We start from the raw sequence: 23,961 nt of genomic DNA on the forward strand, positions 1-23,961 counted from the left end.
AGGTTTTAGATGTTGACTTACTAATTTATACCCGTATTGTATTTTGACATTTACATAGGTTTTAACATTCACCATTTGGTATTGAAGAATTAAATGATTATTTAATCATTTAAATTTTCATGCTGCTTTGCAGACAGGACATGTGCAATAATTAGGTGTTACCTGTGGTGGCAGACAAGTGTGTGGGGATGTTGACTGACTCCTCTGTAGTTGTAAGGCAAGGGGTTAAGGAAGGAAAGGGAGTTTTGTTATTGCTGTTACCTGTAAGTATATTTCAAGTTGAAGGATCAATTCAGGATCAAGACAAAAGAAAGTCTCCACTATGAAATATCAAAGGAAAGGGAGGGGAGTGGGAGGAGGACAGACATTGTCTTTTTCCTGTACCTGAAATTCTTTTAGTTTCTTTAAGCAGAGAAAAAGCAATAGATTAAATAAACTTTTAAGTAGAAACTTTTTAAATTAAATGAAACTTTATGTACTTTTTGGTCTTTAAAATCTTGTCTATTAACATTAAAAAATAATAGATTAAAATATTTTGTGAGACAGCCAGAATAAGCATAGTCACTTCTTTAGCCCCTTCCCCAGCACTCACACATACAGTCTCGTCCTCCTTAACCCCTGTGTTCCTCCCTCAATTTATGATAGGTGCTCTTGTATGGAAGCACATACATGCTCATGTGTCATTTGAAAACACTTTTTGGTAATTTCCTGTTCTTCTACTTTGATCCTGGTAGACCACTGTTTTCAAACCTTCCCCAAAAAGCTGAGCTTTACGTGCAACATAACTTTCTTCATCTCATCCCAAGTTCTCTCTTTTCCCTTAAATCTGCCTTTTCTAACATTGTTCACATCCTGTTTTGGTTTTAGGTCCTTAGTAGATCAGAGGCCAAGAAACCTCCTGATTCTAACCCAGACAGGTTGATTTTTGTAAGGTTACTTCCTTCTATCTTCATCTACCTCTGAAAGATATGTTTTGAGATGCCAGGCTTATGTTATTCCTTGAACATATTGTATGTCATATGCCTCCTAAATGGATCTGTTTTTAATCAAAGATTTCTGAGCTCTGACCTCTGTTATTTATTAACTTTTCTGACACAAACATAATTGCCAACACAACCTTATATGTACTCTTAAGATGACTTTGTTTTCCACATTTCCAGTGACATCCACATTTCTCATCCCAGAATGCAAACCAAGTTTAGAATGACTCCAGTGTCTCAGTAGATTGTGATTATTTAAGTGGTTTGACATTCAAATCGAGGTTATGAAATAAGTTTGTCCATGATTTAGAGAATAAAGAATGTCATCATTTCTTATTACTAGTGTTTAATAATCTGAACAATAACAGGAAAGGGAAAGGATGTCTAGAGATTGCCATCCCAGTCTAGCTTTGTGACCATGGTTCTACTGAGAGTTTTCTAAGATACACTTGTGCTTTCTTTGTCTTTGTAATTGTCCCTTCTAGCTACAGAATTCTGTGCTTCAAACATTAAGCTTACAATAGTTGACTGACAGTGCTTTGGGATGCTAACCTTAATGTTTTGCTCCTGTTCTCATCTCATTACTTGTTGGCAAGATGGCCACCATCAGCCATAGGGTCAGTAACATTGCTGAATTTCTTCTTACACATTCACGATGTTTTTTCTCTGAGATTGTAATTGTTCGCCCTGGGCTAAGAGAAAATGAAGATTAAAGAGGAAGAAAGCAGAGATCTTTTAAGCCTGACCTTTTAAAAAACATATTTAATTGTACTGCGTATTGAAATTATAAAGTTTTAATTCTACAGTATATATATTTTTATATAATACCAATTATAAAATCTTTCTTATGTGTATTTAATTTGTATTTTTAGTAGCATGTACAGATAATTTCAAAGTTATAAACCCTCTTTCACCCACCTGGTAGGTGGTATCATGGTAGCCAACATCTTTATTTCTGGATATTATATCTTAAATCTTGATAGTCATCTTATTCTCATTTCTGATTGTGGCCTATTGCCATCAGGTTGGCTTGCTTTCGGATTGGGTAACTTTGCTCAGATGATTCCAGATAAGATTGCAAATAATTAATACAATTTCAATTAGAATTGAAGAAATTCTGGTTGTGCTATAGTGAGTAGCTTTACTCATAAAGAAGCCCAGATTTAAATCAAACCTTAGGAATCTTCTGTTTTAGTTTTAAATTTCTTTATGGATAAAATTAGTAATATCTACATATATGTTACACATACGCTAATAAGTGTATATAAAGTATATTTCTATTTGTGGATGAAAGTGTTCTGTCTTACTCCAGCACTGTACAGTGTGTTTGAATGTCAATTTGCTCTGTGTCACAGCTGCTGTTGAGAGCCAAGATACGTTCATGTTAAAATGAAGACTGTTATGAAAGAGGAGAGTAGAGTGGAGTGCTGTGTAGTGAGTAGCTGAAACTAGTGAACGTACGACTGAGTATGCCCAGTGGTGCAGCTCTTCTCTCCTGTGAACTAACAGCCAGATTGTTTGTAATTTCCCATGCTATTTAAAACAGGGTTCTCATGTATCAGCCATCTTCTGTAAGGGTGCCCAGTGTGACTTCGGTTGATCCTGCTGCTATTCCGCCTTCATTAACAGACTACTCAGTACCATTCCACCACACGCCAATATCAAGCATGCCATCAGATTTGCCAGGTATGTGGAGAGTTTTTTTTTTATTTTTTAATCAAATTTTATTATTTTTAATTTTAATCTGTGGAGCAAGTACAGTTTCAAAATTGTAAGATTTAAGTGCTAAGGAAATTTGAAGGCTTCATTTAAAGATCATATCTGTTTTAATACATCACATTCAGTTGTTACCATTTTAACTATAGAGCAGTTGTTGCTCTGTAGATTCCTAATGATAGGAAATACAGAAGAATTGTAGGAAAATGTTAACCATTTTATTTTCCCTTGTAGAGGATTTGTATTTAGAGACTGTTTCTCAGTTTACTTATCATAGACCCTTCACAGGTTAGGGGAAAGAAGAGTATTTTCTCATACTCTTCTTGGTGGCCTGTCAGAACTCCAGAATATACTGATATAGGTTGGAGCTGATTTTATCTACCAGCTTTATCCTGTGGATTTTATTCTCCCTGTAAAGATAGGGTTTACCATCTGTTTCCCTAGAGCAGAGCTTAATACATGCGGATATCTTTTATATCTACAGTAGTCTTCCCTTATCCATGGGGGATACATTCTAAGACGCCCAGTGGGTGCCTGAAACTGCAGAAGTATATAAAGTACAGAACCCTTTATATACTATGTTTTTTCCTATACATACATACCGATGATAAAGATTAATTAATAAATTGGGCGCAGTAGGAGATTAACAACAACAGTAATAAAATAGAACAGTTAGTATACCAGCATCACTACTCTTGTGCTTTGGTGCCATTTTTAAGAAAAATAAGGGTTCCTGGAACACAAGCACTGTGATACCATGACAGTCGATCTGATAACCCAGATGGCTACTTGAGTGACTAAGGGCAGGGAGCTGCTAGACAAAGGAATGATTTGTGTCTTGGGCGGGATGGAGCAGGATAGAGTGGGACAGCTTGAGATTTCATCAGACTACTCAGAACAGTGTGCAATTTAAAACTTACTGTTTATTTCTGAAATTTTCCATTTGATATTTTCTGACTGCAGTTGACTGCAGGTAAATGAAATCATGGAGAGTGAAACCTTGATTAGGGGAGGACTACTGTATAAATAACTAAACATTTAAAAAATCCAAGGTTGCTTGACTTACTTTAATATCAGTACTTATGCTACCAAGGCCATATTATAAAGTTTAAACTTTTCCCACCTTTACTCTTCTTTCTTCTCTTCATAGCCATTGTTTTCACAAACATTTTTGTCAATCAAATTTGAGCAATTTAGGACCAGTGCTGCTTATATTATTTCCCATTTCTCCAAAGGGCCTATTTAGTGGAATACAATTCCTTCCTCCTGTTACTATTTTTGTTTTGTAAATTTGTAAAGTTGATTTTGACCTATGGTTTATTTTTCTTTCTCCCCTTAGGTAGGTCTTTATTTTAAGCACAATACTTAAACTGTTTATGAAAGTTGTATTATTGAAACAGTTGACAGTTGGGTTATCTGGCCCACTATTTGTTGTATACAAAGCCTAATGCTAAGGTACAGATGAGGTTTCGTGGTCCATGACAAAGATGGAAACTCAGAGATTATTAATTTCTAACTGTCATGCATTGCTTTAACCTTGGCTAGTTTGAAGAGTGTCCATATGTCATCTTAATAGGTATTATAAATAAGCATTCCTAAGGATTTGTTTCCTAAAGACATCGAATTAAAAATTAATCCTGAAAAAGGAGCATGAACATTTCTGTTTATTAGAATAGTGACCTTGCCATTTAGCAATAACATAGACATAAATTTACAAATCATTTGTCCTGTTAATTTTCAAATTGTATGAATCTGGATGAATTATTATTTTGGGAGAATTTATATTATTGCAAAATTTGGGTGTAAATTGAGACTTAATTTCTTTTTAAAAATGTGCAGATTGAGAAAAATGCAGTAAAATATGTCTGAACTCTGTGTCTTTGGTAAAATGCATTTCAGGCTGGAATTGAGGAAATAAGACTATTATCCAGGGCTGATATTAATCATATGTGAATATTGGTTATTAAAATGTTGAAAAGCTTTCTTGCAGTTGATAAAGTAAGTAGAATAGGATCTGTTGTGCTTTAGAAGAACTGCTAGTTTATCGTTATCTATGAATTATGTTACTACATCTCAATAGTTTTTATTTTTGTTTTTTGATAATGTACTCTTTTGTAATTAGTAATTACTTTGGTTTTATTTTTGTGCATATTTTTGCATAATTAATCATACTGTGGAGAGTTTTGGTATTGCTAAATTTAATAACTTATAATAATACAATATTAAATAGAACACCAAGAATGGAGAGATAACAAAGTTTTAATACATATCTTAACATTCCTTTTAAACATCATAAACATGAATCTTCTGAATCTGCAGGAGAACAAAGAAGAAATGATATTAATAATGAACTGCAGCTTGGAACATCTTCTGATACTGTGCAACAATGAATACAAAATAAAACAAATAATTTGTATTTATGGAATGGAAAACAGCTTGATTATTTCAAGAAAAATATGACTGCCTTATTATTGCTAGTGCCATATTGTCAGGTGCGAATGGTGCTCAAAAGTTGTATCATTAAAATTTGAAAGTGCTAAACATTTACATATTTAATCATGTAGCAATTATGTTTTGTTAAAAGTTTATGGCTCAAGTAAGGAAAATGTGTTGTCATCAATGAGGGAACAAACTGAGTCAGTTTCACATAATGAAGCATTTAAAATTTAAAAATTATAATTTTATCAAGTGTATTATTAATAAAACAAAAACATTTAGAATGTAATATCAGAAATTTTAATACCACCTGCTTCTTAGTTTAAAATAATTGAGTATTTTCAATGATGAAATACTTAGGAGGGCATAAAAATATATCAATATGACATGCTGCAGTTGAAACTTACGGTGAAATAAGAACAGCATTTTGCTAAATTTATGAAACAAGGCAGTAAAATTTTAATCACTGTTGATAAAATTTCATTTATTTCATGTAAGAGTTTTAATATTAAAATGTAGAATGCAGGAGTACTTTGGTAGTTTAGTTTTTTATTAGAATATTACAACATCTGAAATACTATATAAAACTTCACTGTTAAGTATTTGAGGAAAAAATAGTTTACATTAACACCTTATTGTATTTTGTATTGACTGTACCCATGTAATACTTGGAAAAGACAATCTAGAGTTTCAACCAAAATTTTAGAAAAATTTCTAGGTATTTTATATATTACAATGTGGTATAAGTCATCCATGGATGAAGTATCAAAAGATACAGATAAATCTCTTAGATCTTTTCTAAATAAACTTTGTTTACTGGAACACATGAAATCATTAAAGAGAATTACAGTACAACTGAAGAGCTGGATTGAAATAATTATAAAATAGGGAGTCTTTGGACCTTGGTGGACATGCTTTAGTGATAGAACTGCAAAAACCAGAAAATCATATCAAGCTCCTATATTTATATTAGTTGAAATTATGAAATAGGAATAGTTAAACATTTAGAAAATGAGTGCTTTTGAGTAATTTGGCTTCAGTACATAATATTTCAACAGAGCTGTCAATACTTAGCTTTATAAAAAAATAGTTTGTTATTAATACAGATGGAGTGATACAACGAACATTAAAAGTGATTGAACATATAAAACTGAAAAACTATAAAAAATGTAGAAGCTGTTAAAAAATGAAGAAAAATGTTATAGCATTTGAAGCAAAACAAAATAATTAAGTTGATTAACATTCCAATAAACCTTTTATGACTTAGCCAATAATAGAAATATTGAATATATGAAGCTCCCAAAAGATATTATAAGGGCTAGACAAATCTTGAGTTACTATTTAGCAGAAGCAGAGAGAGGATTTATTGAACAGTGTTGTTAATGTTAAGAGACACTCTCTGCTAATAGAGTTATCTCACTGTACTGATTATCATTTTAATGGAGGAATCATTGGAAATGTTTATTGTGATTCTTTTTGTCCAGTGTTGGCCCAAATCGCTGTATCATATAACTAGCGACAGGCATACAAAATGAAAAATTAGAGTGACAATTTAAAAAGTACTTTAGAAATCATTTGAATGATTTCTTTCAAATGATTGGTGCTACAGCTTGTATCCCTAGAGAAGGTGTTTTTGTAATACGTTTATTTAGAGATTATAAGGGAATAAATATTTAAAATTTTTGACTTATAAATTATTCATACTGGTTATTAAATTATTTTAAATGTCCCCACTCATATTCTCTATTTTAAGTAAAAGTATATCAGACTTTAACTCTGTGTGGTGGTTATGTTTGGGTTGACCTTGAATGCCAGCATAAAAACTCATGGAATTGAACAAAAATTGGTCTGTCTTAATGACCTATACCTAGTACGTGGTTTCTTTTTTAATGTTTGAAATAATTGAAAATTTAGTCATACAGGGAGATCTAGGGAAACTGACTTTGAAGTTTATTGCTAAACTTTTCAAACCAGAAGTTTTTTGTATTTATTGTTATTTAATACTTCAAAATAAGATTACTGGACAACCTTTTTCACATTCTTGTTTCTAAAACATAATTAGAAAATTCAATTGCTTTGTTTTAGAAAATTATATTAGTTTAGAACCCAGTAAGCCATGATAACATCAGCCTGTTAGCAGCATTTACCAAGTGCTTGCTTTGTGCAGAGCTCTGGACGATGTACTGCTCTTGATGTGGGAACAGGGGCTATCTATGAAATAGCTGTTTAAGAAGTAATATTTAGATGAACCTCACTGTGGTGTATTTCTGAAAAATAAATGTGAAGTATTTTAAGAGCCTAAGTATGTTTTTTTTTTTTTAACGGTATGAATCCAGATCATCATCTCATTATTTTTATTGCTTCTAATTCTGAGTGACAGAGGAAAGGGGGACATTTGCTTTGACTATTCCTAATTCTCTGAAAATTTTTGGACTGCTGCCTTTGAGTCTCTGGGAGGTGGTTTTTCCCAGTTGTTTTGTCAGGGAATATGTTCACCTTTGGGTTTTTTACGCATTAAATATCACTGATCATGGTACAGAGCTTACTTGTGGCAGAGTGGTAAACACCCCAAATGTTTTGTGACTTAATGATAAATAAAAATGACTTTGGGAAATAATTCTGGTCTCCAAATATGAGACAACTATTAACAAAGCATTTTTGTTTTAGGTTTGGATTTTCTTTCCCTTATTCCAGTTGATCCCCAGGTATGTATCCTGAATTTAAGCAACTAATTTGTATTTGATTGTCAGTTTTGTCATGATAACTAAAAATGACCAGTTGCATAAAATCAGGACAGTCAACTCAATTTTTGATGGAAAGGAAGTACTATATAAATATTTCACAATTCTATTTGGAGGAATAAAGTTGTTGTTTTCCGTGTATGATATTTTGTCCTTAATATCTCAATTTTTAATTATATTTTATTTAGCTTAATAATTTGGCGTTGCTTATAAGCATTTGAGTGATTAGAATGAGTGGAAGCAGTGCTAGGCTGGTGGATAAAATTTTACAGGTAAAATTTTATTTTTTAGATAAGACATTTATTATATAGAAAATCAACACCTATAGCTATTAAACAGACATGTCTCATTAGCTTGAGCCTTCATTGTTTTTAAAGACAGTCAGATTTGGACTTTGGGGATGCCCCGTTTTAAAATTTCTATATACCAGTCATCCCTATTTTCTTTGTCAAAGACGGTAAACTCTAGTAGCCCAAAGTCCCAACATGAAGACCTTGCAGTGAGCATGGATTCCACTCACAGGGTTATAGCAGATGCAGAGCCCAGGAGGAAAAGGCATAAGAAAAGTGAAAAAGAGAAAGATTTTTTGAGACGAGGTATTGAGAGTAGGAAGGGAGGGAGGAAAAACCAGGGGATGGCTGCTCCAGGCTGCTCACAGTCAGTTAACCACAGGCCTAGTGTCCGCTTCCAGTTTTGGTGTTCTGTTATCTGAGCACATAGACATCACTGGAAATTTGGGCCCAAGGTACTGTGCAGATGAGGAATTTCTTGTTGTCATCCTAAGTTGACAGTGTTACATCAGTGGATGTAACAAAGGTACACACAGCAAAGGTGTATACATATTTTTATCTAGGAAATGAATTCTTCAGGCTCAAAGGATTATTACTGATTTTTGTGACCAATCCTTTTTTAAAAAAAAAAAAATATATATATATATATATATATATATATATATATATATATATATATATATATATATCTTAGAACCTAGAGGTTTTTATTTCATAGCTCTATTTGGCATGCTTAGTGGCAGTCTAACTTACAAGTAGGTAGAAGAGCGAGGTTATTGTGCCTTTGGCTTACTGTAGAATCCTTAGGTTTTTCTCCTTTGCCTTCACATTGCCCCTTAATTCCTCTCATTGATATGTATGAAAGAGATACAGGGTTAGTAGTAAAATGGCTCCAATCTGAATACTATAAGAATTCAAGGCACAGAGCCCATTGATGGCAGGACTGTAGCATCTAGCACTAATTTCATAAATGAGGAACAGTATATTTTTCCCATGAGGCAATCACAAACTGCCTTAGAGGGTAGTGGGAATAAAATGTAAGTTTCTGGGCTTTTTTCCAGATTTACCTGCCAATTTTAATGGAAAATTAGAAATTGATTTGATTTTTAGAGAAGAATTTTAGTGCCTGACAATTCAGCTATCTTTAGAGCTCCTTAGAAGCTCTTTAAGTACTATTCTTTTCCCCCTTAACCAATGGCCCTTGAATCTGTTTGTGTGTGGTGGTCATTTTATTCATAAACCAAGACACCTATCTAAAACATTAAATAACTTACTCTTTTGACGAGCAGCCTGAATTTTGGTTGTTGCTATATTACTCTGACAGGTAGCTTAAGCCTGGGGCTGTTATTCCCATTTTATTTATGGGCCCTGAAAGTCATGTAGTCTAAACAACTTCACTTTTAAATTCCTGTTCTGTAATTTAGTGTCTCTGATGATAAACTGAATAACATATAGAGTGGATAATATGAATCAGATCTCCTTACTGATCTTTCATGGAGTTGAGCTAATAACAAACTTAGGACACCCACTTTCGCATTAGATTGCTATATTTGTCTTTGCTAAAGTCAGTACAATTGTTTCTCACATAAAATATTCTACAGTGATATAAAATAAAGCTTTCAGCTCTTGTCTGTCTCCACTCCTTGGTCAGTATTAGAGTATTACACTCAGGTTTGTACTGATTTGGGAATCAGCAACCAGGATTGTAAGGGGCTTCAAATATGAGTACTAGGAAAGCGATGTTACACATCACAAGGAAGATTAGATTAGATCTCCTTTAGGATTCCAAAATTTTGTGATTACATGAGATAATTCTCTGTCCTGAGCATCCTGTTGTAGTTAGGTACCATGTAGTCTCTGTTTTGGAATGAATGTTGTCATTTTTGAGTTTTATGTTAGCAGTTTTGCTTAATACCATTAAAAATAAGTACTTGTTAGCCTTTATGGTGTGATTTAAACCCCAGCTAATATGCTCAGCAAATTCTTTTTGAGATATGAGTTGTACTTGTGAAGGCAATATTTAGTATTAAATAACTTCGGTTATTATTGACGTTATTTGTCTTTTTACCTGTGTATATGGTCAACAAAAAAGTTCCTTAAGTTTTGAGAAAATCAAGAATATGCTCCATTCACTAAATGATGTAAAATAACTAAATTCATGCCACCTTCCACCCAAAGACGTGAAATTTTTAGAAATTTTTGAATCCCGTTGGGATTTAAGTATGTGGCTATCACTTGTGCATATCTAACAATTTCTAGTCTCTTTATTTAAAATCAATGTAGCCTCTTCCTCATCAGCATCATTGTTTGTTTCAAGCAGTACTGTCCTCCTATGTTTTTGGATAGTCTCACCTCACCCTTAACAGCAAGCAGTACGTCTGTCACCACCACCAGCCCCCATGAGAGCAATACTCATGTTAGTTCCTCCAGCAGCAGGAGTGAGACAGGGGTCATAACCAGCAGTGGAAGCAACATTCCTGACATCATCTCATTGGACTAAAGGACAACGCACTTGATTCTGGGAATTACTCATCAAAACTGCTCTTTCTTGGATCTCTAGTCTGTGGAAACTATTTTTTTTGGCAATTACTTTGATATTTATTGAAAGTCAAATGGATTCTTTTGCTTTCTGAGAGATGAACACAGATGACTGCAGCAAGAACCAAATGACATGCAAGGATTTTTCTTACGCTGTACTCTGAGCATCAGAGTAATTCAGCCATAACTGTATCTTCTTGAGAGAGGGATTTCAATTTCCTACATTAATGGATGGATCCTACAAATCAGTTAAATTTTTTGTTATAATAAACAGCAATAAAAATTATGTAAATATTCAAGTAAACTTTTTTCTAATTAAAAAAAGTTGTAAATCATTGATTCTAGAATGACAGCAACTTCTGTTTCACCTGATGTGAAGGGGAGAAATATATGGAAAGAACTGATGTTTGCCGAATGAGTCCTTTCCACGGAGATTTGTTCTCTTTCGTTGAAGTAATGAAGTTTTCATAAGTGGCCAAAGCTTGGGTTTCACTTTTCTTCCTACAGTTCCACTTTTCTACGTGATCCCATCAGATAAAAATGGCCTTTGTGTTAGTGTTTTTTCCTGGTTATCATTTACACTTTGACATTGTTTGCTAATGAATGCAGAGTGAAGTTCTGGGATTTGGCCGCTCTATGTAGTGATTATGTTTAAGAACATGATGCATATTTTACCCTGACATGATGTGTGTTATTTTTGGTAACTGTACATTCTCATTCTAGAGTTTCCTTATAAATTTAGGGCTTGCCTTCTCAAAAGAAATTCTATGCAGCCATTTGAATTAAATGTTTTGGGGGTAAAGTGTGACTGAAATGTTTATTAGAATTTTGTTCACGCTATCAACTGTTGATAGCTTGGAGGCAGCAGCAGAGGAGATTTGGGGGGTGGTAATAACAAAATTTGACTTTCTTCTTAAGAACTTAATTTGCTCCCTTTATAGACTAGCATACAAATCTTTGTTGAAACTTCTCATATTTTAGTAGCACTGACATAAAAAATATGTTTTAGATCTCTGATCATATTTTGTACCAATGTAATTTCAGTCTCCACAGTGATTTCCAAAAGTAGGGAAAATATGAACAATAGCAAGGAATGGGGACACCATCAAGTTTCTTTTTCCTTTTTTTTTTTTTAAAGGATATTTTAACTAAAGCCACAAAAGAGAATTAGAAATGTTTCAGTTCAAGTGAGGAAGGGTTGGGGAGAATGGGCCAGAACGTACTTCATATCTGATTTTACATCACTCAGAAAACTGAGTTTTACTCTTAAACTAAACATTTTCATCCAAATTTTATAGTTTGCTTCATTTGGCTTCCTAAGTCATTTTTGACTTCACAAGGATTTAGTACTTTCCTGATGTTTAGCTTTCCCTAAGCTCTATCTACTTTAAAAAGAAAGGCCTTTTTTTTTTTTTTTCTTCAAATGGCTGATCTGAGCAATTGATTTCTCAAACAGAAGTGCCCCTGTGAGGACTCTCTAGTTTCAGTTAGAATAGGATGTACTACTTCAGAGTTGGTGCAGCTCCAGGGAGCTGACTTGTCCTTGCTTGGTGTTTTACACCCTCTTAAGTTTTCATGGCCCTCATGTGCTCTTTTTGTACTGATTTAATTTTGTGTGGTTTTCCACATCATCCCTTCTTTGCATATTCCCTTATTTAATGTATTATCCCTTTGGGAGGGCTGCTTATTATCAAATATATGGAGAAAAGAAACAAACCCTGAATCCTCTAGCAGTAACACCATAGTTGCCAGTTTTACCTTCTTAGTCATTAGATTTCCAAACCGTGTTACAGTTTTGTGGTCCAGATACAGAATTTCTTCTTAATTTTATGTTGCTGCTGTAAGTACAGATGCAATTTCTGTTGACTCTGTAATCGGTTAGAAAAAGTAATTTGCTTTGTGTGGCATAATTTGTTAATAAAGAAATGATGTATATTTGTTATTTTGTTACCCTTTAGATTCTAAGAGGCTCCCTCTCCCCAATTTAATGAACAAAGTTTTATAAGGTAAATGAAAATATTAATAGAAATTAGTTTATTTGCTTGGTTCTTGTAACTGGTAACTGTACTTTTATAGTTGTAATTTGTTCCTTTTTCGCTGTTTTCTGTGAAATAGTTTTAATGTTCATTTTTGGTGTTTTACATTGAAATTACATATAAATTTTTAATTTATCTCATACAGGCGCCTTGCATTTTAAAAAATACACTTTGAAGTTTATAATCTTAAAATTGGTGCTTATATTGTGTATGTATCTTTGAAGGTGAGTACTTTTCTTTATGCCTTTGGGGCCTTGTGGCAGCATCATGATTATTAAGCCATTATCCTTTGTTTACTGTGGGTATTATTTTTACCAAGACCCTGGTACTTCAGCAGTTTATTTTGCTAGCCCAGATTTCTTCTTAACCAAGAAAAAAGGAGTTTCAGAGGGGTCTTCTTAGCTGTTACTTAGATTCTTTCAGCCAACCAGTGATTGTCTGGAGTATCTTGTTTAAGGAAAGGAACTGCAGTTATTAATCTCTTAGAATCACTTGGCCAACTTGTATTTTTATCTTTCTTTACTTTGAAATATTAGGGGCTTTTCTTGCTTTTGTAACTCCTGACAGTGTAATTGGTGCTGAATACAACTTCATGCCTAAGATCGGCTTTTAATTTTCACTTTCTGACCCTTAGGTGAACTACTTTAGGGTTTGATTTCCATTTCTGGTTAGAAGGTATAAATACTTGGCATGTGTCCTAGAATAATTGTGAAGGCCAAATGAAGCAGTTGAGATAAATTTATGTTATGTGGCATTTATCTGATGTGTTTGAGAACAGCTAGAATGAAAATACAATGCATAGGTAAGGGATAGAGAGTATAATTAAGTGGATCCATAACTCTTGGTATAGAACAAGTTTTCCTTAGGGCAGTCTTAAGGAATTTGAAGAAAGGTAAGATGTTGGATTGTGTTGAACAAAGACTCTTATGACTTTGATATTCAAACATTCTGCCTTCAGACCAGTCATGGACATTCACCATTTAGTAACCACCTTGTCTTTTTGTCTGCCGATAAAGTATTCATTAGTTGACATTTTTGTATTTTTAAGTAAAGGCAATTTTAAAAAAGCATGAGTTTAATTTACAGGTATGCCTTTCATTTCTCCCTAGCCTTCAATTGGTTAAAAAAAAAAAAAAAAAAGGCTCTTTAACTCTTCTGTTCTTTAGTAAACACTTTTTCTTAATTTTTTCCTGCAAGATTTTCTCCGTTTTTATGGGTTGTCATAATGACATTCCCATCATTTCCCAGCTCTTTTCATCTTAGAAAATGTAAAGCAGTACACCATTTAAACTGACATTGGATTTACTGTCCCTGGGTTCCTGTGGTGTGGGAGCTTGGAGTTGTCATTTAGATTGGTGATCAATTCGACCTGAATCACCATCTTTTCTGCTATAGTTCTACATGATTACGGTGAAACATGTGGAAAAGAATTTAAGAATTTCTCTGCTTTTCAAGAGTTTCATGCTCCTGTCAAATAAATGACTGATACGTAATCTCCACTCCCTCCCCGTTTTTTTTGTTAGGAACCACTGCAATTCCTAAAGAAACAAATAAAGCTATATAAAAATGTCTATCTTTCTTTAATGTTTGCCTGGTTGAATAATGTTTTTGTTTTTCTGTTTATGTCAATAGTATATGCTCTTTGTGGAAAATTTAGACAATACAGAAAAGTATAAAGAAAAATAACAATTGCCTATAATTCTATCACCAGGAAAAAAGACTTTTAATATTTTTACATATTACTTACTTGCCAGTCTCTTTGCTACTTGTGTATGTTTTTACATAGTTTGATTCATTATCAGTATAATTTGCATCTTGGTTTTTTTCCCTCAGTCTACAGGCATTTCATATCATTAAAATATGTGTCAGCTGTGATATTCCATTGTATGGCTGTGCCATTGTTCGTATAGCTTTTTCCCACTTAACAGTTTGGATTGCATCTCATAATGCCACAGTGAATGTCTTTGTGCATAAATTATTTACTTAGGATAGATTCTTAGAGGTGGAATTTCTGATTAAGGGTATGAACCCTTTTATATACTTTTTGATTTATATCACTTCAAATGGTTATTCTGATTTGTACTCCACCCCAATGGTACAAGTAGGGTGTTTTTTAGCCATAGTTTTTAAGAACACGCAACATTTTATCTTTATGCAGGCAGCTGCACTAAAACCTCTGCTCGTCTGACTCTTGTGAACTGGGCTAACTGATTTGGCAGTAGTTGGCTGAGATTTTCCTAGACATGTTCCAGAAACACCTACGTGTGGACATCCAACTTCTTCACATGATTTTATTTGCACTGTAAAGTAGTACACATTATTTTGTCAGACTATATTTTCCATTTTTAGTTTAAAAATCTTGTTACTTTTTTTTCTTTTTTAAATCATTTGTACCTGGGGCCTGCCCTCAGTAGCCAGTTCTCTTATTCCTCTTCTTGTAGGTTCCATTTTGGCCTTTCTGAGCTCCCCAAAGCCAGTAGGATCTACTGAGCCAAAGGCAGTCTCACCCAAACTAGAAAAGTGGTAAGACTATAAAAACAACAAAAATGGGCAAGCTTTGCCTGTTTTCACTTTGTATTCTTTTATGTTTCCAATCAGATCTTATTATTCTTTGCTATAAGGGCAGCTGTGGGGAAAGAAAAAGCAGATTGCTATCTTCAGATGTTCAAGGTGTAGCATTTTCTTGATTGGCATAGCACATTCATTATTCCCACACTATTGCTTATTTATGAATGGCTTTTTAAAAAAGCTTTCTTTATTTTGTGTTCTTGAAGCTTAACTCTTTTAAGTGAAAAAGGGTGTTATGTTATAAAATAGAATATGCCTCATATTTTGATTCCTTTGTCAAACTGTTTAACAAATGTTTAGTGTGTTTTGTAAGTACATGTGGGATACAGTAGTATAAAAGATTTGGTCCCAGACTTCCAAAGGCTTTTAATCAAGTTTTCAAAAATCAAGAATCGTGGCTGGGCTCAGTGGCTAATGCCTATAATCGCAGCACTTTGAGATCTGAGACAGGAGGATCACTTGAGCCCAGGAGTTTTGAGACCAACTTGGGCGATATAGCAAGACACTCCCATCTCTACAGAATAATAAAAAACATTAGCCAGATATGTGTTGTATGCCTGTAGTCCTAGGTACTCTGGAGGCTGAGTCAGAAGGAAGATCATTTGAACCAAGGAATTTGAGGCTACAGAGAGCTATGATGCTGCCACTGTATTCCAGCCTGGGCAACAGAGTGAGACCCTATCTTAAAAAAAATTACCAAGTAACAGGCATTGTGCTGAGTACTTGCCAAGAATTTCTCATTTCTTGCAACAGCCCTTTAAAAGAAAATGGTAGTGTTCCCACTTTACAAATGAGACAGATTTAGATAAATTTCCCAAGGTTACAATGAGCAGTGGATTTGGGGAGTCTAACCTAGACCTAGAAGCCCTCTGACTAAATGGAAGTGACATTAACTGTGCTATATAGGAGACTGGTGTGAGAATCTAGACAGAATTACGAGAACTGATTTCAGATGATGGCCACAGGAGTAAGGAAGGAATTGGCACTGAAGCCATTTCAAAGACTCAGGAGTAAGGGCTTTGAGCCCATTTTTTAAGCGTGGGTAACCTGGTTGGTAATGGCATTATTTACAGAGACAGGAGGCAGTTTGGGAGCAGTCATTGAGTCAGTGATGAGATTGATGTTAAGTGTGGGATTTCAGAAAGGAAGCGTCCATCAGGCTCATCCCTGGTTTTTCTACAGTCTTTTAAAAAGTATAAACCTCCCTTGTCATAGATATTCATTTTCACTCATCTCCATTCTGTATATATTCTAGTCACTCTCAGTCATCCAGCTACTTAACAAAGTCATGCTTGAATGCGAAATAGGCATTCTTTTCTCCGCCTTGCCATAACAAATTCGGCTGTCACCTGAGATCCTGCTGCCCCTGCAACCCTCACCCATGTGGGCTGTGTTCACATTCCACACATCTAGAGATGGTAGTTGCTGTCCTTCTCTACTATAAGGCCTCTGTCAAAAGTTTCTGCCTTGAGCTGGGCATGGTTGTTCATTCCTGTAATACCAGTGGGATCAGGAGGCTATGGTGGGAGGATTGCTTGAGGCCAGGAGCTTGAAGCCTGCCTGGGCAATGTAGTGAGACCCCATTTCTTTAAGAAAAACACACACAGCTTTGCCTTTGAAGCCCATGCCAAGAGGTTATACTGTCAGCTACTCTTACCAAGTAACCACCTATTTATTGCTCCCTTGATTTGCTGCAGTCTTCACTTCCTGGCTGTCTGTGTTCCTTGCACTCTCTCATTCTCTGGTTGTATTATGTCTTCAACATTCTTATGAATGATTCATCCAACAGTCTAGAGCCTGTGAGATTTTTTGTTACTTCACCTCCAACATTTTCTTCCTGTGAACCTCTAGAGTCACCTACTATTACTTCACCTCTTCTGTTTTTCTTTATTGCTTGTCCAGCTCAGACTGTTGTCATGATCACAACCATGATCATATTCTCAGACCCCTCCCTCAGCCACCTGTCAGTACTTTGACTTGACTTGGCCAAAGTTCCTTTTGCACATTCTCATCTATCATAACATATTGCCTTTTTCAAACCACACCCTTCTCAGAAGGCGACCTTGTTTCCTAATTCAACAGAAGAGTCAGTCCATCAGCATGACTTCTCCACCGATGCCCACCTTCATCCTTTGCTCTTTAGTTCTGTCTTGGTGAATGAGGTAGGCCTTCATGGCCAACCAGCCACATGGGCCCTTGACTTGTGTCTCCTGTCACTTTTCAGACCTTTTTCTATCAGACTTCCCCTCTTTACCTATGTCTTTCACTTCTCTCCTGCTGCTTTTCTTGGCTTTACAAATGGTCTCAGTCATCAGATGTTTGAGAGCCTATTTGCCAGGTTTGGTGTCAGGTACTTGGAACACAAGACATAGGTACCCACCCTCACCTAAGTTGTACCCCAGTAGTATAAACAGGAGCGAAATAGGGAGATTGCAATTTTATTGGTCAAAAGTTAGTTATAGGGTGGTATGGGAACACATAGATGAGGCAGCTCACTCTGATTTCATGGAAATAATGTGTAGAAACACCAGGGTTGATTTAAAGTTGGCCAGATAGGCTGGGTGTGGTGGCTCATGCTTGTAATCTCAGCATTTTGAGAGGCTGAGGCAGAAGGATCTCCTTGAGCCCAGGAGTTTGAGACCAGCCTGGGCAACATACCAAGACCCTATCTCTGTAATAAAAAAAAAAAAAAAAAAAAAAAAAATAGCCTGGTGTAGTGGTGCATGCCTGTAGTCCCAGCTACTTGAGAGGTTGAGGCAAAAGGATCACTTGAGTTCAGTTCGAGGCTGCAGTGAGCTGTGAGGACACCACTGCACTCCAGCCTGGGTGAAAGAGCAAAACCTTGTCTAAATAAAAATAAATAAGAAATATTGGTCAAATAAAGAGGACTGAAAATGTTTACCTAGAAAATTGCTAATAAATACTAAGAGAAATTTACAGAGATAGATCATGAAGAGACTTATAAAATAGAAGTCATTGATGAATTTTCATGATTGTTAATAGTTAATGAGCATTTATTGAATTTGGTATGAATATTTCCATTTTACAAATGTGGAAATGTTCTGAAAGGGTAAGTGACTTGCCTAAGGCCACGCAGCTTGCAAATGAGGTGTCAGACTTCAAACCCAGTTTTTAACCACTTTCTCAGAGGGGCATGCCTTGATCTTCTCTCTAAACAGTGGGTGTTTCCTGCCTATCCTCTCTTTATATCTTGTATGGCACTTACTGCTACCTATGATTATCATGTATATTGGTTTGCTGTGTGTTGCCTATTTCCCCTACTAGATTGTAAGCTCCATGAGAGCAGGTGTTACAACTTAATTCACTTGCATTACAGAGCCTCACATGATCTGTGGTGCATAGTAGGTGCTTAATAAACATTTGTGAATGATGACGGTAGATAACCATTTGCATTTGACTTAGGCCTCCCATAGATATATAATAACAGTGGAATATTTAATACCTGAGCATCAGGCATCACCAAGAGAAGAAAGTGGGAGAAGGTGCATGTTTGGGATAGGTGAATGAGGTGACAGCTGCTGTGGAGTTGGGTGGAAGGTACCACACTGACCTTCTAGATTCCAAAATCTCACAGGAGCAAGCACCATTAACAAGGGATGGGTGTGGCAGTGCGTAGTGGGGATAGTAATGTACAAACCTGAAAGTCTAAATGACCCCTGGTAGACCCAGCCTACTTTGTCTAGAAGGCCGGAGGAATTCTGTGTGTAATCTACTCGAGATTATGTACTAAGGACCTCATCTGGGTCAAGTCACCACACTGGTACAGTATAATTGTAGGTATAAACATGATTTATCGTCAGTCTTTTGAGGCTAGCCACCTGACCCAAATCTTTTTTAGACACAGTACTTTGGAACTGGAACAATAATTATTTATCTCTGAAAGGTATGTCCACATGCCGTTAGACAAGCTACAGGCATGTCCTCCAACATATGGGAGTAATACTGAAACTGAAAGTACATGAAGTCATCCAGAGGAGTGGCTGAGTGAGAAAAGAGGACTGGAAAAGGAACAAGAAGGAGATTTGAGAAGGAGCAGCTGAGATAAAAGAGAAATAAAGAATGTGTGGTATTATAAAGGCCAAAAGAATGGAGCATTTCAAGAAAGGAGTGGTTAGTAAAAAGCTGATACAATATAAAAAGTATCCATTTAAAACAAAGCTAATTTCAAAAACACCAAATTTGGTTTAATCTATTATAGCTGATTATAAGACATTCATGTAAACAAAAACCTGCTAATGAAACTGATCCATAGGTTTCATTGATTTCAAGATGCATTCTATTAAAATTTTGGGGAAGGGTGGATGTGCATATCAGAATTGAAGAATTATAGTAATTTATGTCTCCCTTGGCTTTTTCATATCTGAGAATCTATAATTTCATCTAATATCTAATAATTTCATATCTATAATTTCATCTAGAAATTAGGCCATATCTAATAATTTCATCAAGAACAATTTCAGTGGGCAATGAGGGTAGATCTAGGTTGCAGTGGGAGAGGATTGCAAAGTAAAAAAATGAGGTGGGCAAAGATAACATTAAAAAATTGGCTGTGATATGGGGTGTGGCTGTAGGATAGACTATATGGTTGAGGGAATTTTTTAAGATGGAGGAAACTTGAGTTTCGTGTTTAAACACCAGTGGCATGGTGGAATGGAATCAGGTAAAAATGCAGGGGTTACAGGAGGGGCTGGCTAAGATTATTGGTGCAACAAGATTCCTGAAAAAGAGGAAGCTGGGATCCTGATGATAGGCAGGTGAAGGAATGGATGTGTACACGGGCATGTGTGTCATTTGAACGGTAGATCTATCTAATGGCTTGGTTTTGATGTTTTTGAGAAATAAGTGGTGTAGTCTTGTTCCAAAATTTGGGAGGGGACAGGGATGAAGGTATGAGGACAAGTATTTGAAACTGTGGTCCTGGAGAATCAGAAGGAGAATGGATTGACAGTGAATTGGACAAAGTACTGGTGAGCATTTCTTGAGTATGTGGTGCATTGTCCCAGCCATCGTTGTGGGAGGGGTCAGTGGCTGGACTTATCCAGGGTTGAGTTTTTGTCATGTTGGTGCAACAGAACAATGAACCGAAGTAACATCTTAAGGTTGCTGGCAAGTAATTGACATAGTGTAATCTCAGCTGTCATCACACTCCTGAAATTATTTTTGCTTAAGTTAAAATGTGCTCACAATTGCCAAGTGTCTTGTACTTGATTTTTACTAGCTTCAGTATCTGCTGCATTTGACACAGTCTCTTCCATTCCTTGATTACTGTGCCAACACACTTCTCTTTCTGTTGTCTTCAGGAATTTCTTCTCTCCGCCCTGGAATTGTAGTTGTAGTTGTAACTTTGTGTGGTTAGCGGCATTTCCCCAGCCTCTTGGTACATTCAACTACGCTAGAATGCAAGTTCTATCAGGGCTAGGATTTTGTTTACTTTCTAACCAAGGGTCTAGAATAGTTTTTACTTTCAACTTAACTATGCCATTATATTTAAAATAAGTTTCTGGTAAACTGTGTGTGGTGTGTGTGTGTGAATATCTATAGACATATATTGTAGCTTTATTGAGATATCAGTCACATAATAGTTTGACAGGTTTCCCTTAACAGAGTTGCAAAAAACAGGGTGTCTGAACAGAAATGTATTGTCTCTGCAGGCTGCAAGTCTGAAATCAGGGTGTGAGCAGGGTGGGTTCCTTCTGAGGACCCTGAGGGGACGATCTGTTCCAGGCTTGTCTCATAGGCTTGTAGGTGGCACTCCTTTCCCGGGGTGTCCTCACATAGTCTTCTCTGTGTCTAAATTTCCTCTTTTTATGAGAGCAACAATCATTGGATTAAGGCCCACCTCAGTAACGACATTTTAATTTGATTACTTCTCCAGGTCCTGTCACCAAGTTCAGTCATATTCTGAGGTACTTGGGATCAAGAATCCTACACTTTTTTTTTTTTTTTTTAAGTGACGAAGTTCCAGTGAGCTATAATGATGTCACTGCACTCAGCCTGGGTGACAGAGTGAGACCTTGTCTCTAAAAAAATTAAAATGTATAGTTCATTGCTTCTTAGTATTTCCACAACATTGTGCAACCATTACCACAATCAATTTTAGAACATTTTCACCTAAAAAGAAACCGCATACCCATTAGCAGTCATCCTTCCTTTCCCCGTCCATTACACTACACCTCCCAACACTAGGCAACCAGTATTCTACTTTCAGTCTCTCTATATTTGCCTATTTTGAACATTTCATGTACATTGAATCATATATGTGGTCTTGAAACAGCCTTTTTTCATTTTTCAAGGTTCACCCATACCATACCATGTATCGATACTTTATTCCTTTTTGTGGCCGAATAATAACAACATTGTATGGATGCTTTGTTTATCCACTCACTAATTGATAGACATGTGAGTTGTTTCCACATCATGGCTATTATAAATAATGCTGCTGTGAACTTTTATGTGTATTTGTGTACATACATTTCCCAGTTCTCATAAATACTCATTTGTGTGTGTATATATGTGTGTGTGCATGTGTGTATAAAAATACCTAAGAATGGAATTGCTGGGTCATCTGTTAACTCCATGTTTAACATTTTGAGGAGCAATCAGACTTTCCAAAGCAGCCACATCATTGTAAATTCCCACCTGGACTGAATTAAGGTTCTGATTTCTTCAAATCCTCACCAGCATTTCTTCTTACTTTTTTTTTTATTATAGCCATCCTGGTGGGTTGGAAATGTTACCTAGTTTTGATGTGTATTTCTCTAGTGATTAATAGTGTTGACCTTTTTTTCATATTATTATTGGTCATTTATATATTTCCTTTGGAGAAATACCTATTCAGATCCTTTGCCCATGATTTAATTGAACTATCTGTCTTTTTTATTGAATCGACAGAGTTCTTTGTATATAAAAGTCCTCATATGATTTGCAAATATTTCCTCACATTTTGCAGATTTCCTTTTCCCATTCTTAATATTGTCCTTCGAAGCACTGATATTTTAAAATTTGATGAAGTTTCCAACTTATGTATTTTTTTGCTTTGTTGCTCATGCTTTGGGTTTTACATCTAAGAACCCTAATTCAAGGTCATAAAGATTTACCCATATTTTTTCCTCAGGAGTTTTATAGTTTTAACTTTTACATTTGGGACTTTCATCCATTTTGAGTTAACTTTTGTATATGGTGTACCAACTTAATGCTTTCGCATGTGACTGTTCGGTTGTCCCAGTATCATTTGTTAAAGATACTTTTCTTTCCCTATTGAATGGTCTTGGTACCCTTGTCTTTTGAAAGTCAGTTGTCTGTAGACACATAGGTTTATTTCTGGACTCTCCATTCCTTTTCACTAATCTCTATGTTTATCCTTATGTCAGTACCATGCTGCCTTGATTACTGTTGCTTTGTAATAAGTTTTGAAATTGGGAAGTGTGAGTTTACAAATTTATCCTTTTTCAAGATTGTTTTAGCTATTCTTGGGTTCTTGCAATTCCAAATGAATTTTAGGATCAGCTTATAAATTTCTAGAAAGAAGCCAGATGGGATTCTGACAGAAATTGCTTTGAATCCATAGATGAGTAGGCAGTATGGGTTGAGTATCCCTTATCCGAAATGCTTGGGAACAGAATTGTTTTGGATTTTGGATTCTTGCATTATACTTAGTGGTTGAGCATCTCTTATCCATAAATCCAAGTTTGAAAGTGCTCCAATGAGCATTTTTTTTTCTTTGACCATCATGTTGGCACTCAAAAGGTTTTAGATTTGGGAGCATTTTGGCTTTTGGGATTAGGGATGCTCAACCTGCATTGCCTTTTTTTTTTTTTTTTTTTTTTGCATTACCATTTTAATAGTGTCAGGCCTTCTGAGTTATGAATGTGGGATGTTTTTCCATTCATTTAGCTCTTTAATCTCTTTTAACAATAGTTTGTAGTTTTCAGAGTATAAGTTTATACTTCTTTTGTTAAATGTATTTCTAGGCATTATTTTTGATGCTATCGTAAATGGAACTCTATCTTTTTAAAATTTTTATTATGGGTACATAATAGTTGTATATATTTCATACACAACTAGGGTACATGTGATGCTTTGATCCAGGCATACAATATGTAATGATCAAATCAGGGTAATTGGGTTATTCACCACCTCAAGTATTTATCATTTGTGTTAAAAAACATTCCAATTCTACTTTTAATTATTTTAAGATATATAATAAATTGTTAACTATAATCAACCCTATTGTGATATTGAATACAATGTCTTATTCTATCTGTGTTTTTGTATCCATTAACCTCACTATTTCTATATTAGAAACTGTCAGAACTATATGAAGAATTAAAAATCCACAGTCACTGCAGCAAATATTAAACCTCTCTGTAATAGATAGCACAAGCATATAAAAAATTAGTAATGTACACATGAAATGAACATTAACAAACAAGGAATTCTGGGCTTTGCAATCTTTTAAAATTCCTCCAGCTGTTTCTGATATTCAGCCAAGGTTAAGAGCCACTTCTCCAGGAACACTTCCCATCAATCCTGTCCTCCCAGTTCTGGGTCCTTCTCTCAGGAACTTTCCTAGCTCCCTCCCTGTGCTTCCCCTCCACTGTAGTGATTATCCTGCTGCCTGGGACAGACAGCTGTC

The 23,961-nt window shown here is 35.3% G+C and overlaps 1 protein-coding gene across 9 annotated transcripts in view; it reads left to right on the forward strand.

Annotated features, from left to right (window-relative positions):
* PIAS2 (protein inhibitor of activated STAT 2) overlaps window positions 1-23,546 on the forward strand; it is a 95,043-nt gene extending 71,497 nt beyond the window's left edge. For 7 of the 9 annotated variants that reach the window (XM_075993476.1, XM_012745358.3, XM_075993477.1 and 4 more), the window contains 3 exons: window positions 2,527-2,666; window positions 7,800-7,837; window positions 10,481-23,546. In XM_075993476.1, the coding sequence (XP_075849591.1) occupies window positions 2,527-2,666; window positions 7,800-7,837; window positions 10,481-10,663 (361 nt within the window). In that variant the 3' untranslated portion in view covers window positions 10,664-23,546. Of the gene's footprint in view, window positions 1-2,526; window positions 2,667-5,015; window positions 5,129-7,799; window positions 7,838-10,480 lie in introns of those variants that run through there. The other 2 variants (XM_012745355.3, XM_012745361.3) reach the window with 2 other exon arrangements.
* The last annotated feature ends 415 nt before the right edge of the window (window positions 23,547-23,961 follow it).

This window comes from Microcebus murinus, chromosome 17, assembly GCF_040939455.1.
Source record: "Microcebus murinus isolate Inina chromosome 17, M.murinus_Inina_mat1.0, whole genome shotgun sequence".
Lineage (NCBI taxonomy): Eukaryota > Metazoa > Chordata > Mammalia > Primates > Cheirogaleidae > Microcebus > Microcebus murinus.